General features: G+C 49.0%; 1 protein-coding gene across 2 annotated transcripts in view; it reads right to left on the bottom strand.

The window, feature by feature from the left end:
- The window catches only part of LOC147119199 (uncharacterized), a 137,619-nt gene that overhangs the window by 4,943 nt on the left and 109,519 nt on the right, over positions 1–23,157 (bottom strand). The window contains exons 3-4 of one of the 2 annotated variants that reach the window (XM_085984884.1): positions 19,831–20,065; positions 11,160–11,469 (exon numbers count right to left, since the gene is read on the bottom strand). In XM_085984884.1, coding sequence (XP_085841010.1) covers positions 11,160–11,469; positions 19,831–20,065 — 545 coding nt within the window. Of the gene's footprint in view, positions 1–11,159; positions 11,470–18,740; positions 20,798–23,157 lie in introns of those variants that run through there. The other variant, XM_085984885.1, reaches the window with a different exon arrangement.

Genomic DNA, 23,157 nt, shown 5'->3' with positions numbered 1-23,157 from the left:
GTGCAGTACTGCTGCGTTACCGCGAAAATTTTGTCTGCCTCTGCCGCGAGTGCCGCGCAGTCTTCTACCTCGGATCTGGCCAGTGCAGCTTTCACCTGCTCAGGCAGCTGGCTGAGGAATAGTTACCGGAAAAGGAAGCATTCCGGTTCGGAGCCCAGGAGCGTGAGCATTTGGCTCATCAACTCCGAAGGCTTGGAGTCCCCGAGCCCGGGCATAGCGAGCAGTCGACGGGCGCGCTCCGATTTAGTGAGGCCGAAGACTTGTAGCAACCGTGCCTTGATGGTGTCATACTTGTGCTCCGTTGGAGGGCTCTCGAGGAGGCTGATGATCCGCGAGGCGGTAGAGCTGTCGAGTGCGGAGACCACATAGAGATATTTAGTCTGATCCGCAACGATGTCCCTCAGGGCGAACTGGCCTTCGACCTGGATGAACCACGAGGTCGCTTGCTGCTCCCAGAACTGCGGTAGCTTCAACGAAACGGCGTTGGCCTCCATGTTGTGTTCTTTTTGCGAAAAACGTTCACAAAAGACGGGGTCACCAATGTGGGAATTGACGAATTCCCAACTAATAACTGAGGTCGACTCAGGCGATCAAACAAACAGGTTTTTAATGTAAAACTAAACGAGATCAAACAGTTTGTTGAGATCGATACAGGAGAACCACGAAAACAGGTCTTTACAAGATGGAGCTTCCATGAGGACTGCCTCGGCAGTCACGTGGTTGGCGACTTGACGTCATCGCGTTTGCCCGCACTCTTAAAGGGGCCACGCCCCATACATACCAACACTATATACAACACACAGAAATGTCTAACACAATGGTACAGGCTTAGGCTGGTGTTAGAACATCGTTAAAGGGAATTATATACAGTTGCCTAGTCATTAAGTGGCTCTGCCACAATGTGATGTTTGAGTTAAATTTCCTGTCTACAAATCCTCCCCTTCGAATACCCTGTAAAATGAATATAAAACAGGAAAAAGGGAGCGTAAGAGAGAACCCACAAAAACACAAAGACAGGTTGTGAAATTGAGCTCAATAAATCTGGGAGTTTGTGGGGCTGGTACCAGAAAAAAAGTAACGATGAAAGCTGCCGGATTGTCATTAAAATCCCAACTGGTTCACTAATGTCCCTCAGGGGGCACGGTGGCATAGTGGTTAGCACTGTTGCCTCACAGCGCCAGGGACCCGGGTTCAAATCCAGCCTCGGGCGACTGTCTGTGTGGAGTTTGCACATTCTCCCTGTGTCTGCGTGGGTTTCCTCCGGGTGCTCCGGTTTCCTCCCACAGTCCAAAAATGTACGGGTTAGGTTGATTTGGCTATGATAAATTGACCCTTAGTGTTAGGGGATTAAATACGTGGGGTTATGGGGATAGGGTGGGATATGTGTCGGTGCAGGCTCGATGGGCCGAAATGGCCTCTATCTGCACTGTGGGTGTTCTGTGGATATGGGGATCGGGCGGGAAAGCCAAGTTGAGGTCGAAGATCAGCCATGATCTCATTGAATGGCGGAGCAGGCTCGAGGGGCCGTACGGCCGACTCCTGCTCCTAATTCTTGTGTTCTTATGGAAGGGAACCTGCCACCCTACCTGTCCCATGACTTCTACCGCCTAGAAGGAAAAGAGCAGCAAGTGCATGGCCACACCTTCATCTGCAAGTCACACACCATTCTGACTTGGGCATAGATCGTCATTCCTTCATTGTCACTGGGTCAAAATCCTGGAACTCCCTCCCTAACAGCACTGTGGGAGCACCTTCACCACACGGACTGCAGCGGTTCAAGAAGGTGGCTCACCACCACCTTCTCAAAGGGCAACTAGGGATGGGTAATAAATACCGGCCTTACCAGCGACGCCCACATCCCAAGAATGAATTTTAAAATATGTATATGGAAAATAGATTAAAAGCCTTTACAGAAATACTTGTTCCTGAAACAATATTCTCCAGGGCAGGTGTTGGGCACAACTTTTTTTTGGCCGACTGCCAGCACCCGCCCCCTTCCCCTTTCTTCTTCGAGGTGCCGGCCGCGATCGCTCAGCCTAGCGCTCGTCTTGATCCGACACCCCGCTCCCCGGTGGGCCAGCAGGGCCCTGGTGTGCGCAGTGCTAGGCCCCTCCCCTTTAATCAGGGAGGGAGGTTTGCTATGACACGGTGCTATGTGCCGACAGGCGTGGCGCTGTTACACAAAGTGCCGCGAAATTCACTGGTAGTGCCTCAAGAGGGAGGGGAGCACTTCCAGTAGCACCCCGCCTCCTGCCTGGGGCGCTACCATTGAATTTAATGCACAGGGGCGCTAACTTTTTGGGGCGCTAAAATTAGCCCCGGCAACATTAGCGACCCAAAGGGGGCGCCACCGAATTTTTCCCCCTAAGAGTCTAAATGGGCTGGAGGAGCAGAGGGATCCCGGGATAGAGATACACAAATCACTAAAAGTAGTGACACACGTTAATAAGGCCATTAAAAAGAAAGCACTGGGTACATTCCTAAAGGAGCCTTCTGTTCCGTGCCTAGGAGCTCTAAACCATGGCAGAGAGCGGCTGGGACACATTTCTCACACACCTCGAGATTAACCTGCACGGGGACTTTGCTGTCAGTGCAGAGAGACGAGAAAGAGCAAAGTGCCATTTGCCCCTCTCAGTGTGGCCCTGAAGGACTGTGTCCAGGCTGAAGTTCTGTTCCCACCGTACGATCCTCCCCCCACATTGTCCTTTGAGCTCCAGCCAGGTGATGCTAAACACTCAGGTGGGAAGGAAGAAAATCTGCAACAATGTGTTTAAAACAAAGCTGGTTTATTTGGCATTGATCCAGAATATTAAACTCCAGCCCAGTTACAGGAGTTACTAACATCAGCAGAACCAAACCCCAACTGTCAGAATGAACATGGTTCAGGCCTGGATGTGATTAACAGCAGCAATAACAGCAGAATCCAACCTCTGCAGTCACTTGGGAACTCGCTGGTCTGTCAGCAGGGTGGATGAACGAGTGGATCCCTTCCCACACTCAGGCAGGTGAACGGCCTCTCCACAGTGTGAACTCGCTGGTGTATCAACAGGATGCATGACTGAGTGAATCCCTTCCTGCACACGGAGCAGGTGAACGGTCTCTCCCGGTGTGAGTGCGCTGGTGTCCAGTGAGTTCAGATGACTGCCTGAACCCAGTCCCGCAGTGAGAGCACCTGAACGGCCTCTCCTCAGTGTGAACACGTTGATGGCATGTCAGTTCCCCTGAACTTTTATAGCACTTCCCACACTCAGGGCAGGTGAACGGCCTCACCACAGTGTGAACTCTCTGGTGTCTCAGCAGATGCGGTTTGCTTTTAAATCTCTTCTCACAGTCAGAACATTAAAAAGGTCTCTTATCAGTGCGAACAAGTTGGTGTGCAAGCAGCTGGGATGAACGAGTGAAACACATCCCACGCTCAGAGCAGGTGAACGACCTCTTCCCAGTGTGAACTCGCTGGTGTGTCTGAAGGTCAGATGACTGAGTGAATCCTGTCCCACACTCGAAAGAGGTGAATGGCCTCTCCAGTGTGAACTCGCTGGTGTTTCAGCAGGGTGGATGACTGAGTGAATCTCTTTCCACACACAGAGCAGGTGAACGGTCTCTCTCCAGTGTGAACTCACTGGTGTACAGTGAGTTCAGATGACCGCCTGAACCCAGTCCCGCAGTGAGAGCAGCTGAACGGCCTCGCCGCAGTGTGACAGCGCTTGTGTGTTGATAGGCCAGAGGATCGGTTGAAGCCTCATCCACACACAGAACACGTGTACGGTTTCTCCCCGCTGTGAACGGTGCTTTTTGCTTCCATATTCAAAGTCTGATGATATTCATGTCCTGATGAATCGAGTGACTCTGTCAGATCTCGATGTGATGTTTGGTTTGAGTTTCCCATCTGCAAATCCTCCCTTTCTAATACCCTGTGAAATGAATTTAAAACAGGAAAAAGGAAGTGAGAGAGAACCCACAAAAAGAGGCAAATTGTGAAATTGAGCTCAATGAAGCTGGTAATTTGTGGGGCTGGCACTAGAAAAAAGTGACCATGAAAGCTGCCGGATTGTCATAAAATCCCACTGGTTCACTAGTTCACTGGAACCTGCCACCCGGTCTGGGCCTACACAAGACACTGGCCTCTATGTGAGGAGAGAGGGGCGTCAGGGGGAGGGGTGAAGAAGAGGCACTTTATACATCTGCAACTCGACTCGTACTTTGACAGAACCTCCCAAACCCCAGACCTCCACCACCTAGAAGGGCAAAGGCAGAAGGTGCATGGGAACACCATCACCTCCAAGTTCCCCAAATCACAAACCATCCTGCCTTGGACATGATGGCCTTGCTAGCGGCAACCACGCCCCAAGAATTAATTTAAAATCTGTAGATGTAAAATAGATTAAAAGCCTCTACAGAAATGCTTGTTCCTAAAACAATACTTTTACATTGTAGGGGCAGTGTCTGTTTAACAACCTAATCTCCCCCAGAATCCACCTCCCTTGACAGTCTCACATTGGAAATTGTTGGGTCCTCCTGGGCTCAGAAGTACTGGGGGTTAAAACCAGCAGCTTCTCCTCCATCTCCACACCAGCTCAAACTGAAGCAACAAAAAGACCTACACAGGCGGCCAGGGACCGACTTCCTCATCCAGCGCCCGCCCTGATACAAGCCGGCTCTGGATTGGCGGCTCTGCTGTGTCGATCCAGTTCTGGTTTCTCTGTCCGGGTTTCCTGGTGCCGCGCTCATCAGTCCCCTGACAACCCATTGTTAGCGGAAACACGTCATCCTCGGTCCCAGGGACCGCCTCAGGAGGAGAGAAGATGGCGGCGCATGCGCCGTGCTGCAGGGGGAACCGGTCTGTCTTTCCTCCACCAAGATGGCGGCGCGTAACCCGGGCCTTTCACCGAGAAAAAGACTCACCGCTGCCGTCCAGCGGAACACAGACCAGGCCGCTGGATCTCATTCGGGCCTGAGACCGTTCTCCAACTTTATAAACCCTGCGGCGCAGCCTACCCGCAGTTTATTAATCTCCCGAACCCGCTCCCGCTGACCTGCAGCTCCACCCGGCGACCGCGCGAGGCTTTCTTTGTAAAGTCGGTGAAGGACACATGACCCGGGCCCGCGACCTGATTGACGGGAGCTTCTGACCAATAGGGAGCGAGCAGGGCGGGGCTGGAGGAGCGAGCCGGCGGCGGGCCCTCCAACCAATCGGGGAGCCCGAGGGGCGGGACTAGCGCCGGCTGATTGTCTGATCCGCAGGGCAGTGAGTTTCTCCAGTCCTTTGTTCAGGGCCCGGGGCCAGGGGAGGCTGTGGGCCTTTATTCCCCTTATTGGACACAAGGCTCTTTGTCTCACAACACACTGGCTCAGATTTTAATACAGACTTTTTAAATTCATGAATAAAAGCAGATAAACCCCGTGCTTCTGTGGCACAAACTTTTTAATATTTGGGAGCAAAAGTACAAGTTTTTTCCCTCTGGGGAATTTATTACTAGCTTCAGGAAACAGCAACCACTTGTATTTATAAACATAGAAACATAGAAGATAGGAGCAGGAGTCGGCCATTCGGCCCCTCGAGCCTGCTCCGCCATTCAATGAGATTATGGCTAATCATCCAAATTCAGTACCCTGTCCCTGCCTTCTCTCCATATCCCTTGATCCCTTTAGCCTTAAGAAATATATCCAACTCCTTCTTGAATATATTTAATGAATTGGCTTCTACTGCCTTCTTTGACAGAGAATGCCACAGGTTCACCACTCTCTGGGTGAAGAAATTCCTCCTCATCTCTGTCCTAAATGGCTTACCCCTTATCCTTAGATTGTGACCCCTGATTCTGGACTCCCCGACCATCGGGAACATCCTTCCAGTATCTAGTTTGTCTAGTCCTGTTAGAATTTTATAAGTTTCGATGAGATCCCCCCTCATTCTTCTAAACTCCAACGAGTACAAGCCCAATCGACCCAATCTCTCCTCATACTTCATTCCTGCCATCCCAGGTATCAGCCTGGTGAATCTTCGCTGCACTCCTTCCATGGCAAGAACATCCTTCCTCAGATAAGGCGACCAAAACTGCACACAATACTCAAGATGTGGCCTCACCAAGGCCCTGTACAACTGCAGCAAGACATCCTGTACTCAAACCCTCTCGCTACGGATGCCAACATACTATTTGCCTTCTTAACTGCCTGCTGCACCTGCATGCTTACTTTCAGCGACTGGTGCACAAGGACGCCCAGGTCTCATTGCACTTCCCCTTCTCCCAATCTATTGCTATTTAGATAATAACCTGCCTTCCTGTTTTTGACACCAAAGTGGATAACCTTGCATTTATCCACGTTATATTGCATCTGCCATGCTTCTGCCCAATCACCCAACCTGTCCAAATCATACTGGAGTTTCTCAGCATCCTCCTCACAGCACACACGCCCACCCAGCTTTGTGTCGTCTGCAAACTTGTAGATATTACATCTAGTTCCCTCGTCCAGATCATTAATATATATTGTGAATAGCTGGGGTCCAAGGACCGATCCCTGCGGTACCCCACTAGTCACTGCCTGCCACTCGGAAAAAGAGCCGTTTATTCCAACTCTTTGCTTTCTGTCTGCCAACCAGTTCTCTATCCAAGTCAATACCTTGCCCCCAATCCCATGTGCCTTAATTTTACACGCTAATCTCTTATGCGGGACCTTATCGAAAGCCATTTGAAAATCCAAATACACCACATCCACTGGTTCTCCCATATCTATTTTACCAGTTACATGCTCAAAAAATTCCAGTAGATTAGTCAAGCACAATTTACCTTTTGAAAAGCCATGTTGACTTTGTCCGATCCGGTCACTTTTTTCCAAGTGCTCTGTTATTACATCCTTTATAATGGACTCTAGCATTTTCCCCACTACCGATGTCAGGCTTACCGGTCTGTAATTCCCCGTTTTCTCTCTACCACCTTTTTTGAATCGTGGGGTAACATTAACTACCCTCCAATCCATGGGTACTGTTCCATATTCCGTCGAATGTTGGAAGATGACCAGCAATGCATCTACTATTTCTAAAGCCACTTCCTTAAGTACCCTAGGATATAGATTATCAGGCCCTGGGGATTTATCGGCCCTCAATCCCATCAATTTCCCTAACACCATTTCCCTACAAATACTGATTTCTATCAGTTCCCCCCTTTCATCAGACCCGATGTTCCCCTAAAGCACCTTTAATGCAGTAAAACATCCCAAGGCTCTTCACAGGAGTGTTAGAAAAGGTCAAAGAGGTAGGTTTCAAGGAGGGTCTTAAAGGAGAGAGAGGTAGAGAGATGGGGAGGTTTAGGGAGGGAATTCCAGAGCTTAGGGCCCAGGCAGCTGAAGGCACGGCCGCCAATGAAGGAGCGATTAAAATCAGGGATGCTCAAGAGGCCAGAATTCGAGGAGCGCAGATATCTCGGCGGGGGGGGGGGGTGGTTGTGGGACTGAAGGAGATTACAGAGATAGGGAGGGCGAGGCCATGGTGGGATTTGAAAAGAAGGCTGAGAATTTTAAGGATGAGACACTTGAGGAAAAGCAGGGTGTGGGGGAGGGTCAAGCCCTTATGGGACAGGGTCGTTAATTCTGTTCTGCAACAGTTACTGGGACCGACTGTATCTCCCCCTCTCCTCCACACAGGGATTTGTGGTAGTTAAAGGGACAGTGATTCTCCTTGTTCTGTGAGATTGTAATTAAAGGGACACTACTCTGAGATGGCTGCGAACTTTTAGTGTCGCCAGTCTTTCTAAAACATCTTCCTTTCTTTGAGGATCTGACTGAACTCGCTGGTGACTCAGCAGGTTGGATGAACTCTGAAACCTCTTTACAGTCAGAACATTTAAAGGGTCTCTCATCGGTTCTGGGGCAGGAGGGATCTGGTTAACAGTGATCACAGTATCAGTAGGTTTAAAGTAGTTATGGAAAGGAAAACAGTGAATGACCAATGGCAGGCCTTCAAGGCTGAGATAGTTCGGGTAATATCCAAGCATATTCCCAGAAGGAGGAAAGATGGGGCATCCAAAGCTGGAGCTCCCTGGATGAGAAAGGATATCGAGGTTAAAATAAAACAGAAAAAGGTTCACGACAAATGTCAGGTACAGAATACCATCAAAAACCAGGTAGAATACAGAGAGTGTGGGGGAAATTGAAACAGAATATAAGAAGGGCAAAGAGACAATATGAGAAAATATTAGCGGGTAACATAAAAGGGAACCCAAAAATCTTCTATAAACACATGAAAAGTAAAAGGATAGTTAAAGGAATGGTGGGGCCGATTAGGGACCAAATAGGAGCTCATCATACGGAGGCAGAGGGCGTGGCTGAGGTACTGAATGAGTACTTAGCATCTGTCTTCACAAAAGAAGAGGATGAAGTTAATGTCGCAGTAGAGGAGGGGGAGTAGAGAAATTGGATAAAAATAGATTGAAAGGAGGTGCTAAATAGGTTGTCATCACTCAAAGTTAACAAGTCACCCGGTCCAGATGCGATACATCCTAGGTTGCTGAGGGAAGCTAGGTGGAGATAGCAGAAGCTCTGACCACAATCTTTCAAACTCCCTCAGATATATGGGAGTGGTGCCAGAAGACTGGAGGATTGCAAATGTTACACCCCTGTTTAAAAAAGGGGAGAGGGATAAACCTGGTAACTACAGGCCAATCAGTCCAATGTCAGTGATGGGTGAACGACTAGAGACCACTGTCAAGGACAAAATTAATTCTCACTTGGAGAAGCATGGGTTAATAAGGGGCAGCCAGTATGGATTTGTTAAAGGTAAATCGTGTCTGACTAACCTGATTGAGTTCTTTGATGAAGTAACACAGGGTTGATGAAGGTAGTGCAGCAGATGTTGTATATATGGACTTTCAAAAGGCATTTGTTAAAATACCACGTAAGAGACTTTCTCGGAAAATAGAAGCACAGGGAATTAAAGGGCTGATGGTAATTTGGGTATATAATTGGCTAAGTGATAGGAGACAGTGAGCAGTGCTGAGGGATGTTTTTCTGACTGGAGGGAAGTATGCAGTGGGTTCCCCCAGGGGTCGGGATTAGGACCATTGCTTTTCTTGTTATATATAACTGACCTGGACTTGGGTATAGGTGTACAAGTTTGAAGTTTATGGATGATATAAAACTTGGCAACATTGTAAATAGTGAGCATAGTAGTAGCAGACTTCAGGAGGACAGAGACAGACTGTGAAATGAGCAGACACAAGGCAGATGAAATTAAATGAGGATAAGTGTGAAGTGATGCACTTTGGGAGAAACAACAGGGAGAGGCCATATAATCTAAATGGGACTATTTTGAGGGGGTGCAAGAGCAGAGGAGACCTGGGGGTCCATATTCACAAATCTTTGAAAGTGCCACGGCAAGTTGGTGAGGCAGTTCAGAAAGCGTATGGGATGCTTGGCTTTGTAAATAGGGCCATTGAATACAAAAACAAGGAAGTTACACTAAACCTTTACAAATCACCAGTTAGGAACATAGGACAGGAGGAGGCCATTCCGCCCCTCAAGCCTGTTCCGCCATTCAATGAGATCATGGCTGATCTGCGACCTAACTCCATACACCCGCCTTTGGCCCATATCCCTTAATACCTTTGGGTAACAAAAACCTATCAATCTCAGATTTAAAATTAACAATTGATCTCGCATCAATTGCCGTTTGCGGAAGAGAGTTCCAAACTTCTACCACCCTTTGTGTGCAGAAGTGTTTCCTAATTTCACCCCTGAAAGGTCTGCCTCTAATTTTTAGACTGTGCCCCCAGTCCTAGAATCCCCAACCAGCGGAAATAGTTTCTCTCTATCTACCCTATCTGTTCCCCTTAATATCCTGAAAACTACGATCAGATCACACCTTAACCTTCTAAATTCCAGGGAATACAACCCTAATTTGTGTAATCTCTCCCCGTAACTTAACCCTTGAAGTCCAGGTATCATTCTGGTAAACCTACGCTGCACTCCCTCCAAGGCCAATATATCCTTCCTAAGGTGTGGTGCCCAGAACTGCTCACAGTACTCCAGGTGTGGTCTAACCAGGGTTTTGTACAGCTGCAGGGTTTTGGCCTCAGCTGGAGTCTTGTGTACAGTTCTGGGCACCACACTTTAGGAAGGATGTCAAGGCCTTGGAGAGGGTGCAGAGGAGGTTGACCAGGATGGTACCAGGGATGAGGGACTTCAGTTATGTGGAGAGATTGGAGAAGCTGGGATTGTTCCCCTTAGAGCAGAGAAGATTAAGAGGAGACCTAATAGAGGTGTTCAAAATGATGAGGGGTTTTGATCGAACAAGTAGGGAGAAACTGTTCACTCTGGCAAGTGGGTCGGTAATCAAAGGTCACAGATTTAAAATAGTTGCTAAAAGAACTAGAGGGGAATGAGGAGAATTATTTTCACAGAGGGTTGTTAAGATCTGGAACGCACCATCTGAAAAGATGCTGGAATCAGGTTCCACAGGAACTTTCAAATGGTAATTGGACATGTACTTGAAGAGGACTAGTTTGCAGAGTTCTGGGGATAAAGCTGGGGTTTGGGACTAAATTGGACAGCTCTTTTAAAGTGCCGGCACAGACACGATGGGCCGAATCACCACCTTCTGTGCTGTTAGATTCTATGATCAGTGTGAACACGCTGGTGTCTCTTAAGGCTCATATAGCCTTTAAAGCTCTTCTCACAGTCAGAACATTTAAAGGGTCTCTCGTCAGTGTGAACTCGCTGGTGTCCCTTCAGATCCCTGGAGCTTTTAAAGCTCTTCCCACAGTTAGGACACTGGAACGATTTCTCGTCAGTGTGAACTCGCTGGTGTTCCTTTAGATCCCCGGAGCTTTTAAAGCTCTTCCCACAGTCAGAACACTGAAACGGTCTCTCGTCAGTGTGAACTCGCTGGTGTTCCTTCAGATCCCCGGAGCTTTTAAAGCCCTTCCCACAGTCAGAGCATTTAAAGGGTCTCTCGTCAGTGTGAACACGCTGGTGTTTCTTCAGCTCCCGGGAGCATTTAAAGCTCTTCCCACAGTCAGAACATTTAAAGGGTCTCTCGTCAGTGTGAACAAGCTGGTGTGACAGGAGGGTGGATGACACAGTGAATCCCTTCCCACACACGGAGCAGGTGAATGGCCTCTCTCCAGTGTGGAGGAGCCGGTGTCGCTTGAGCTCCCCGGAGCTTTTAAAACTCTTCCCACAGTCAGAACATTTAAAGGGTCTCTCGTCAGTGTGAACAAGCTGGTGTGTCTGCATGGTGGTTGACACAGTGAATCCCTTCCCACAGACAGAGCAGGTGAATGGCCTCTCCCCAGTGTGAACTCGCTGGTGTCTCAGCAGGTCGGAGGGCTGAGTGTATCCCTTCCCACACATGGAGCAGGTGAACGGTCTCTCCCCAGTGTGAACTCGCTGGTGTGACAGGAGGTTGGATGACTGAGTGAATCCCTTCCCACATTCGGAGCAGGTGAATGGCCTCTCTCCAGTGTGTGGGTGTTGGTGTCTCTTCAGATTCCCGGAGCTTTTAAAACTCTTCCCACAGTCAGAACATTTAAACGGCCTCTCATCAGTGTGAACAAGCTGGTGTTGCTTGAGCTCCCGGGGGATTTTAAAGCTCTTCCCACAGTTAGGACACTGAAATGGTCTCTCATCAGTGTGAACAAGCTGGTGTCCCTTCAGATCCTGGGGGCTTTTAAAGCTCTTCCCACAGTCAGAACATTGAAATGGTCTCTCATCAGTGTGAACAAGCTGGTGTCCCTTCAGCTCCCCGGAGCTTTTAAAGCTCTTCCCACAGTCAGAACACTGAAATGGTCTCTCGTCAGTGTGAACTCTCTGGTGTGTTTGCAGGTGGGATGAATAAACAAATCCCTTTCCACACACGGAGCAAGAGAACGGACTGTCCCTGGTGCGAATGCGCCGTTGAACTTCCAATGCAGACGGGAAACTGAATCCCTTCCCGCCGTCCCCACCTTTACCCGGTTTCTCCCCGGTGTGACGCTGCACGTGTCTCGCCAGGTCAGGCGATCGGCTGAATCCGCGACCACACACCGAACACGTGTGGGGTTTCTCATCGCTGCGATCACTGCTTTCTCCTTCCATGTGCAAAGGCCGATGATATTCAGGTCCTGATGAATCGAACGACTCTGTCAGATGTTGACGTGATGTTTGGTCTGAGCTTCCCACCTGTAACTGCTCCACTTCTATAACCCTGTAAAATGAGTTCAGAAAAAGATCAGAGGCAAACTTGTTTAATTTCCCCCTTTCCAAATCTAGGGGCAGTGAAGCAGATTTTCAGGCCCCAGCTGCTGCACAGGTTGGTTGAAAGGATCAGCAATAATGTTGGCTGTAATACCCACAAGCCCCCGCGCTCCAGAAAGCGCTCTGTTGACGCTGAGTCCCGCGCATGTGCTCATGGCCCCCGCGCTCTTCCTCCTGCTCCACAATCGCCCATCCCGATCGGTCCGCAACGCACATACTCAGCACACAAAACCCCGCGGTTGGAACACTGGGCGCGCATGCGGAGCTGCAACATCTGGTACGCGTGCGCGGCTCAGGTGGGGGCGAGTCGGTGTTTCGCCTCAGCCGCCAGGGAGGTGCGCATGTGCAGGACGACCCAACATTCCTCCTGTCAGCAATCACTCCCTCGTTTCTTTAATAAAAACAGAAAATGCTGGAAATACTCAGCAGGTCAGGCAGTATCTGTGGAGAGAGAAACAGAGTTAACGTTTCAGGTCAATGACCTTTCGTCAGAACTGCTTGTTCTTTAGTGTCAGCCAGTGACTCAGTGGGTAGCACTCTCGCCTCTGAGGCACAAGGTTGTGGGTTCAAGTCCCACTCCAGAAACTTGAACATAGAAATCTAGGCTGGCACTCCAGTGCAGTGTTGAGGGAGTGCTGCATTGTCGGAGGTGCCGTCTTTCGGATGAAACATTAAACTGAGGCCCTGTCTGCTCTCTCAGGTGGATGTAAAAGATCCCATGACACTATTTTGAGAAAGATAGACTTGCATTTATACAGTGCTTTCATGACCAGCAGACATCTTGAAGTGCTTTACAACCAACGAGGTACTTTTGGAGTATAGTCACTGTTATAATGTGGGAAAGAGCAGGGGAATTATCCCCGGTGTCCTAGCCAATGTGTATCCCTCAATTAACATTACAAAAAGATAGATTATCTGGTCATTATCACATTGCTGTTTGTGGGAGCTTGATGTGTGATTAGTGACTTCCGCAGTTCCTACATTACAACAGTGACTACATTTCAAAAGGACTGTAAAGCGCTTTGGGACGTCCGGTGGTGGTGAAAGGCGCTATATAAATGCAAATCTTTCTTTCTTCACTGGCCTCACCAGCGACCTCTTCTGGCTGTTGGTTGATTGACAGCCGAAAGTCCGCGCATGCGTACGCGGGACGCCGGTTTGGGCCGAGTTCGGCACAGTGACCCCTCCCAGTCACCAAGGGTAATAACCGCGCATGCCCAGGGGGCACCATCCCCCTCCCCCACTCGGAGCTGCGCCTGCGCACTCGGATCCTGTCGGACGGAGTCGGCGCGGGGCATTCCGGGGAAAGGCCTTGGTGTTGGTTCCAGAGTCGCGATCGGTGACGCAAAGTGAGTTTTCTCCGCTCCGATCGGGTGGAGAATCGCGCGGGGTCGGGGGGAGGGGTGGATCGGGAGAGAATAAAGAGAAATAGAAAAACCTGAGAGTCCACGAGGCCCCGGACCGAGCAGCGTCAGTTGGATGATGCACGTGATCTCCTCGGGGACACGTGACCCGGGCCCGCGGCCTGATTGACGGGAGCTTCCGACCAATAAGGAGCGAGTGGGGCGGGGCTGGAGGCGCGAGCCGGCTGCGGGTCCTCCAACCAATCGGGGAGCCCGAGGGGGGGGACTAGCGCCGGCTGATTGTCTGATCCGCAGGGCAGTGAGTTTCTCCAGTCCCTTGTTCAGGGTCCGGGGCCAGGAGAGGCTGTGGGCCTTTATTCCCCTTATTGGACACAAGGCTCTTTGTCTCACAACACACTGGCTCAGATTTTAATACAGACTTTTTAAATTCATGAATAAAAGCAGATAAACCCCGTGCTTCTGTGGCACAAACTTTTTAATATTTGGGAGCAAAAGTACAAGTTTTTTTCCCTCTGGGGAATTTATTAGTAGTTTCAGGAAACAGCAACCACTTGTATTTATAAACATAGAAACATAGAAGATAGGAGCAGGAGTCGGCCATTCGGCCCCTCGAGCCTGCTCCGCCATTCAATGAGATCATGGCTAATCATCCAAATTCAGTACCCTGTCCCTGCCTTCTCTCCATATCCCTTGATCCCTTTAGCCTTAAGAAATATATCCAACTCTTTCTTGAATATATTTAATGAATTGGCTTCTACTGCCTTCTTTGACAGAGAATTCCACAGGTTCACCACTCTCTGGGTGAAGAAATTCCTCCTCATCTCTGTCCTAAATGGCTTACCCCTTATCCTTAGATTGTGACCCCTGATTCTGGACTCCCCGACCATCGGGAACATCCTTCCAGTATCTAGTCTGTCTAGTCCTGTTAGAATTTTATAAGTTTCGATGAGATTCCCCCTCATTCTTCTAAACTCCAACGAGTACAAGCCCAATCGACCCAATCTCTCCTCATACTTCATTCCTGCCATCCCAGGTATCAGCCTGGTGAATCTTCGCTGCACTCCTTCCATGGCAAGAACATCCTTCCTCAGATAAGGCGACCAAAACTGCACACAATACTCAAGATGTGGCCTCACCAAGGCCCTGTACAACTGCAGCAAGACATCCTGTACTCAAACCCTCTCGCTACGAATGCCAACATACTATTTGCCTTCTTAACTGCCTGCTGCACCTGCATGCTTACTTTCAGCGACTGGTGCACAAGGACGCCCAGGTCTCATTGCACTTCCCCTTCTCCCAATCTATTGCTATTTAGATAATAACCTGCCTTCCTGTTTTTGACACCAAAGTGGATAACCTTGCATTTATCCACGTTATATTGCATCTGCCATGCTTCTGCCCAATCACCCAACCTGTCCAAATCATACTGGAGTTTCTCGGCATCCTCCTCACAGCACACACGCCCACCCAGCTTTGTGTCGTCTGCAAACTTGTAGATATTACATCTAGTTCCCTCGTCCAGATCATTAATATATATTGTGAATAGCTGGGGTCCAAGGACCGATCCCTGCGATACCCCACTAGTCACTGCCTGCCACTCGGAAAAAGAGCCATTTATTCCAACTCTTTGCTTTCTGTCTGCCAACCAGTTCTCTATCCAAGTCAATACCTTGCCCCCAATCCCATGTGCCTTAATTTTACACGCTAATCTCTTATGCGGGACCTTATCGAAAGCCTTTTGAAAATCCAAATACACCACATCCACTGGTTCTCCCTTATCTATTTTACCAGTTACATGCTCAAAAAATTCCAGTAGATTAGTCAAGCACAATTTACCTTTTGAAAAGCCATGTTGACTTTGTCCGATCCGGTCACTTTTTTCCAAGTGCTCTGCTATTACATCCTTTATAATGGACTCTAGCATTTTCCCCACTACCGATGTCAGGCTTACCGGTCTATAATTCCCCATTTTCTCTCTACCACCGTTTTTGAATCGTGGGGTAACATTAGCTACCCTCCAATCCATGGGTACTGTTCCATATTCCATCGAATGTTGGAAGATGACCAGCAATGCATCTACTATTTCTCAAGCCACTTCCTTAAGTACCCATGATGTAGATTATCAGGCCCTGGGGATTTAGCGGCCCTCAATCCCATCAATTTCCCTAACACCATTTCCCTACAAATACTGATTTCTATCAGTTCCCCCTTTCATCAGACCCGATGTTCCCCTAAAGCACCTTTAATGTAGTAAAACATCCCAAGGCTCTTCACAGGAGTGTTAGAAAAGGTCAAAGAGGTCGGTTTGAAGGAGGGTCTTAAAGAAGAGAGAGGTAGAGAGATGGGGAGGTTTAGGGAGGGAATTCCAGAGCTTAGGGCCCAGGCAGCTGAAGGCACGGCCGCCAATGGTGGAGCGATTAAAATCGGGGATGCTCAAGAGGCCGGAATTGGAGGAGCGCAAACATCTCGGGGGGGTTGTGGGACTGAAGGAGATTAGAGAGATAGGGAGGGGCGAGGCCATGGTGGGATTTGAAAAGAAGGCTGAGAATTTTAAGGATGAGACACTTGAGGAAAAGTGGGGTGTGGGGGAGGGTCAAGCCCTTATGGGACAGGGTCGTTAATTCTGTTCTGCGACAGTTACTGGGACAGACTGTATCTCCCCCTCTCCTCCACACAGGGATTTGTAGCAGTAAAAGGGACAGCGATTCTTCTTGTTCTGTGAGATTGTAATTAAAGGGACACTACTCTGAGATGGCTGCGAACTTTTAGTGTCACCAGTCTTTCTAAAACATCTTCCTTTCTTTGAGGATCTGACTGAACTCGCTGGTGACTCAGCAGGTTGGATGAACTCTGAAACCTCTTTACACAGTCAGAACATTTAAAGGGTCTCTCATCGGTTCTGGGGCAGGAGGGATCTGGTTAACAGTGATCACAATATCAGTAGGTTTAAAGTAGTTATGGAAAGGAAAACAGTGAATGACCAATGGCAGGCCTTCAAGGCTGAGATAGTTTGGGTACAAACCAAACATATTCCCAGAAGGAGGAAAGATGGGGCATCCAAAGCTAGAGCTCCCGATGAAAAAGGATATCGAGGTTAGAATAAAACAGAAAAAGGTTCACGACAAATGTCAGGTACAGAATACAGTCAAAAACCAGGCAGAATACAGAGAGTGTGGGGGAAATTGAAACAGGATATAAGAAGGGCAAAGAGACAATACGAGAAAATATTAGCGGGTAACATAAAAGGGAACCCAAAAATCTTCTACAAACAGATGAAAAGTAAAAGGATAGTTAAAGGAAAGGTGGGGCCGATTAGGGACCAAATAGGAGCTCATCATGCGGAGGCAGAGGGCGTGGCTGAGGTACTGAATGAGTACTTAGCATCTGTCACAAAAGAAGAGGATGAAGTTAATGTTGCAGTAGAGGAGGGGGGAGTAGAGAAATTGGATAAAAATAGATAGAAAGGAGGTGCTAAATAGGTTGTCATCACTCAAAGTTAACAAGTCACCCGGTCCAGACGCGATACATCCTAGGTTGCTGAGGGAAGCTAGGTGGAGATAGCAGAAGCTCTGACCACAATCTTTCAATCTCCCTCAGATATATGGGAGTGGTGCCAGAGGACTGGAGGATTGCAAATGTTACACCCCTGTTTAAAAAAGGGGAGAGGGATAAACCTGGTCACTACAGGCCAATCAGTCTAATGTCAGTGATGGGTGAACAACTAGAGACCACGGTCAAGGACAAAATTAATTCTCACTTGGAGAAGCATGGGTTAATAAGGGACAGCCAATATGGATTTGTTAAAGGTAAATCGTGTCTGACTAACCTGATTGAGTTCTTTGATGAAGTAACAGAGGGTTGATGAAGGTAGTGCAGCAGATGTTGTATATATGGACTTTCTAAAGGCATTTGTTAAAATACCACGTAAGAGACTTTCTCGGAAAATAGAAGCACAGGGAATTAAAGGGCTGATGGTAATTTGGGTATAATTGGCTAAGGGAGAGGAGACAGTGAGCAGTGCTGAGGGATGTTTTTCTGACTGGAGGGAAGTATGCAGTGGGCTCCCCCAGGGGTCGGGATTAGGACCATTGCTTTTCTTGTTATATATAACTGACCTGGACTTGGGTATAGGTGTACAAGTTTGAAGTTTATGGATGATATAAAACTTGGCAACATTGTAAATAGTGAGCATAGTAGTAGCAGACTTCAGGAGGACAGAGACAGACTGTGAAATGAGCAGACACAAGGCAGATGAAATTAAATGAGGATAAGTGTGAAGTGATGCACTTTGGGAGAAAGAACAGGGAGAGGCCGTATAATCTAAATGGGACTATTTTGAGGGGGTGCAAGAGCAGAGGGACCTGGGGGTCCATATTCACAAATCTTTGAAAGTGCCACAGCAAGTTGGTGACGCGGTTCAGAAAGCGTATGGGATACTTGGCTTTGCAAATAGGACCATTGAATACAAAAACAAGGAAGTTACACTAAACCTTTACAAATCACTAGTTAGGAACATAGGACAGGAGGAGGCCATTCCGCCCCTCAAGCCTGTTCCACCATTCAATGAGATCATGGCTGATCTGTGACCTAACTCCATACACCTGCCTTTGGCCCATATCCCTTAATACCTTTGGTTAACAAAAACCTATCAATCTCAGATTTAAAATTAACAATTGACCTCGCATCAATTGCCGTTTGCAGAAGAGAGTTCCAAACTTCTACCACCCTTTGTGTGTAGAAGTGTTTCCTAATTTCACTCCTGAAAGGTCTGGCTCTAATTTTTAGACTATGCCCCCAGTCCTAGAATCCCCAACCAGCGGAAATAGTTTCTCTCTATCTACCCTATCTGTTCCCCTTAATATCCTGAAAACTTCGATCAGATCACCCCTTAATCTTCTAAATTCCAGGGAATACAACCCTAATTTGTGTAATCTCTCCCCGTAACTTAACCCTTGAAGTCCGGGTATCATTCTGGTAAACCTACGCTGCACTCCCTCCAAGGCCAATATATCCTTCCTAAGGTGTGGTGCCCAGAACTGCTCACAGTACTCCAGGTGTGGTCTAACCAGGGTTTTGTACAGCTGCAGGGTTTTGGCCTCAGCTGGAGTCTTGTGTACAGTTCTGGGCACCACACTTTAGGAAGGATGTCAAGGCCTTGGGGAGGGTGCAGAGGAGGTTGACCAGGATGGTACCAGGGATGAGGGACTTCAGTTATGTGGAGAGATTGGAGAAGCTGGGATTGTTCCCCTTAGAGCAGAGAAGGTTAAGAGGAGACCTAATAGAGGTGTTCAAAATGATGAGGGGTTTTGATCGAACAAGTAGGGAGAAACTGTTCACTCTGGCAAGTGGGTCGGTAATCAAAGGTCACAGATTTAAAATAGTTGCTAAAAGAACTAGAGGGGAATGAGGAGAATTATTTTCACACAGAGGGTTGTTAAGATCTGGAACGCACCATCTGAAAAGATGCTGGAATCAGGTTCCACAGGAACTTTCAAACGGTAATTGGACATGTACTTGAAGAGGACTAGTTTGCAGAGTTCTGGGGATAAAGCTGGGGTTTGGGACTAAATTGGACAGCTCTTTCAACAAGCCGGCACAGAAACGATGGGCCGAATCACCTCCTTCTGTGCTGTTAGATTCTATGATCAGTGTGAACACGCTGGTGTCTCTTAAGGCTCGTAGAGCTTTTAAAGCTCTTCTCACAGTCAGAACATTTAAAGGGTCTCTCGTCAGTGTGAACTCGCTGGTGTCCCTTCAGATCCCTGGAGCTTTTAAAGCTCTTCCCACAGTTAGGACACTGGAACGGTTTCTCGTCAGTGTGAACTCGCTGGTGTTCCTTTAGATCCCCGGAGCTTTTAAAGCTCTTCCCACAGTCAGAACACTGAAACGGTCTCTCGTCAGTGTGAACTCGCTGGTGTTCCTTCAGATCCCCGGAGCTTTTAAAGCCCTTCCCACAGTCAGAACATTTAAAGGGTCTCTCGTCAGTGTGAACACGCTGGTGTTTCTTCAGCTCCCGGGAGCATTTAAAGCTCTTCCCACAGTCAGAACATTTAAAGGGTCTCTCGTCAGTGTGAACAAGCTGGTGTGACAGGAGGGTGGATGACACAGTGAATCCCTTCCCACACACGGAGCAGGTGAATGGCCTCTCTCCAGTGTGGAGGAGCCGGTGTCGCTTGAGCTCCCCGGAGCTTTTAAAACTCTTCCCACAGTCAGAACATTTAAAGGGTCTCTCGTCAGTGTGAACAAGCTGGTGTGTCTGCATGGTGGTTGACACAGTGAATCCCTTCCCACAGACGGAGCAGGTGAATGGCCTCTCCCCAGTGTGAAATCGCTGGTGTCTCAGCAGGTCGGAGGGCTGAGTGTATCCCTTCCCACACATGGAGCAGGTGAACGGTCTCTCCCCAGTGTGAACTCGCTGGTGTGACAGGAGGTTGGATGACTGAGTGAATCCCTTCCCACATTCGGAGCAGGTGAATGGCCTCTCTCCAGTGTGTGGGTGTTGGTGTCTCTTCAGATTCCCGGAGCTTTTAAAACTCTTCCCACAGTCAGAACATTTAAACGGCCTCTCATCAGTGTGAACAAGCTGGTGTTGCTTGAGCTCCCGGGGGATTTTAAAGCTCTTCCCACAGTTAGGACACTGAAATGGTCTCTCATCAGTGTGAACAAGCTGGTGTCCCTTCAGATCCTGGGGGCTTTTAAAGCTCTTCCCACAGTCAGAACATTGAAATGGTCTCTCATCAGTGTGAACAAGCTGGTGTCCCTTCAGCTCCCCGGAACTTTTAAAGCTCTTCCCACAGTCAGAACACTGAAATGGTCTCTCGTCAGTGTGAACTCTCTGGTGTGTTTGCAGGTGGGATGAATAAACAAATCCCTTTCCACACACGGAGCAAGAGAACGGACTGTCCCTGGTGCGAATGCGCCGTTGAACTTCCAATGCAGACGGGGAACTGAATCCCTTCCCGCCGTCCCCACCTTTACCCGGTTTCTCCCCGGTGTGACGCTGCACGTGTCTCGCCAGGTCAGGCGATCGGCTGAATCCGCGACCACACACCGAACACGTGTGGGGTTTGTCATCGCTGCGATCACTGCTTTCTCCTTCCATGTGCAAAGGCCGATGATATTCAGGTCCTGATGAATCGAACGACTCTGTCAGACGTTGACGTGATGTTTGGTCTGAGCTTCCCACCTGTAACTGCTCCACTTCTATAACCCTGTAAAATGAGTTCAGAAAAAGATCAGAGGCAAACTTGTTTAATTTTCCCCTTTCCGAACCTAGGGGCGGTGAAGCTGATTTTCAGGCCCCAGCTGCTGCACAGGTTGGTTGAAAGGATCAGCAATAATGTTGGCTGTAATACCCACAAGCCCCCGCGCTCCAGAAAGCGCTCTGTTGACGCTGAGTCCCGCGCATGTGCTCATGGCCCCCGCGCTCTTCCTCCTGCTCCACAATCGCCCGTCCCGATCGGTCCGCAACGCACATACTCAGCACACAAAACCCCGCGGTTGGAACACTGGGCACGCATGCGGAGATGCAACATCTGGTACGCGTGCGCGGCTCAGGTGGGGGCGAGTCGGTGTTTCGCCTCAGCCGCCAGGGAGGTGCGCATGTGCAGGACGACCCAACATTCCTCCTGTCAGCAATCACTCCCTCGTTTCTTTAATAAAAACAGAAAATGCTGGAAATACTCAGCAGGTCAGGCAGTATCTGTGGAGAGAGAAACAGAGTTAACGTTTCAGGTCAATGACCTTTCGTCAGAACTGCTTGTTCTTTAGTGTCAGCCAGTGACTCAGTGGGTAGCACTCTCGCCTCTGAGGCACAAGGTTGTGGGTTCAAGTCCCACTCCAGAAACTTGAACATAGAAATCTAGGCTGGCACTCCAGTGCAGTGTTGAGAGAGTGCTGCATTGTCGGAGGTGCCGTCTTTCGGATGAAACATTAAACTGAGGCCCTGTCTGCTCTCTCAGGTGGATGTAAAAGATCCCATGACACTATTTTGAGAAAGATAGACTTGCATTTATACAGTGCTTTCATGACCAGCAGACATCTTGAAGTGCTTTACAACCAACGAGGTACTTTTGGAGTATAGTCACTGTTATAATGTGGGAAAGAGCAGGGGAATTATCCCCAGTGTCCTAGCCAATGTGTATCCCTCAATTAACATAACAAAAAGATAGATTATCTGGTCATTATCACATTGCTGTTTGTGGGAGCTTGATGTGCGATTAGTGACTTCCGCGGTTCCTACATTACAACAGTGACTACATTTCAAAAGGACTGTAAAGCGCTTTGGGACGTCCGGTGGTGGTGAAAGGCGCTATATAAATGCAAATCTTTCTTTCTTCACTGGCCTCACCAGTGACCTCTTCTGGCTGTTGGTTGATTGACAGCCGAAAGTCCGCGCATGCGTACACGGGACGCCGGTTTGGGCCGAGTTCGGCACAGCGACCCCTCCCGGTCACCAAGGGTAATAACCGCGCATGCCCAGGGGACACCATCCCCCCTCCCCCACTCGGAGCTGCGCCTGCGCACTCGGATCCTGTCGGACGGAGTCGGCGCGGGGCATTCCGGGGAAAGGCCTTGGTGTTGGTTCCAGAGTCGCGATCGGTGACGCAAAGTGAGTTTTCTCTGCTCCGATCGGGTGGAGAATCGCGCGGGGTCGGGGGGAGGGGTGGATCGGGAGAGAATAAAGAGAAACAGAAAAACCTGAGAGTCCGCGAGGCCCAGGACCAAGCAGCGTCAGTTGGATGATGCACGTGATCTCCTTGGGGACACGTGACCCGGGCCCGCGGCCTGATTGACGGGAGCTTCCGACCAATAGGGAGCGAGTGGGGCGGGGCTGGATCCGCGAGCCGGCGGCGGGTCCTCCAACCAATCGGGGAGCCCGAGGGGGGGGACTAGCGCCGGCTGATTGTCTGATCCACAGGGCAGTGAGTTTCTCCAGTCCCTTGTTCAGGGCCCGGGGCCAGGGGAGGCTGTGGGCCTTTATTCCCCTTATTGGACACAAGGCTCTTTGTCTCACAACACACTGGCTCAGATTTTAACAATCGGTTTACAGGAAATAGTGAATTGAAAATTGCAAAACTGAGATTGTTAGTTTTACACAGGATTACACAGGATATACGGCACAGAAACAGGCCATTCGGCCCAACCAGTCCATGCCGGCGTTTATGCTCCATCCATCGAAACATAGAAGATAGGAGCAGGAGTGGTCATTCGACCCCTCGAGCCTGCTCCGCCATTGAATGAGATCATGGCTGATCATCCAAACTCAGTACCCTGTCCCTGCTTTCTCCCCATATCCCTTGATCCCTTCAGCCTAAAGAAATATATCTAACTCCTTCTTGAATATATTTAATGAACTGGCCTCCACCGCCCTCTGTGGTTGCCTCACTCGAGCCTCCTCCTGTCTTTCCTCATCTAAATCTATCACCATAACCCTCTATTCCCTTCTCCCACATCTGCTTGTCCAGCCTCCCCTTAAATGCATTGATACTGTTCGCTTCAACCACTCCCTGTGGTAGCGAGTTCCACATTCTCACCACTCTCTGGGTAAAGAAGTTTCTTCTGAATTCCC

The sequence above is a fragment of the Somniosus microcephalus genome, chromosome 4, assembly GCF_052327205.1.
Source record: "Somniosus microcephalus isolate GS21.2 chromosome 4, FLI_Smic_1.0, whole genome shotgun sequence".
NCBI lineage: Eukaryota > Metazoa > Chordata > Chondrichthyes > Squaliformes > Somniosidae > Somniosus > Somniosus microcephalus.
Note: the sequence above shows the minus strand (reverse complement) of the source record. Positions and strands in the feature narration are given on the sequence as shown.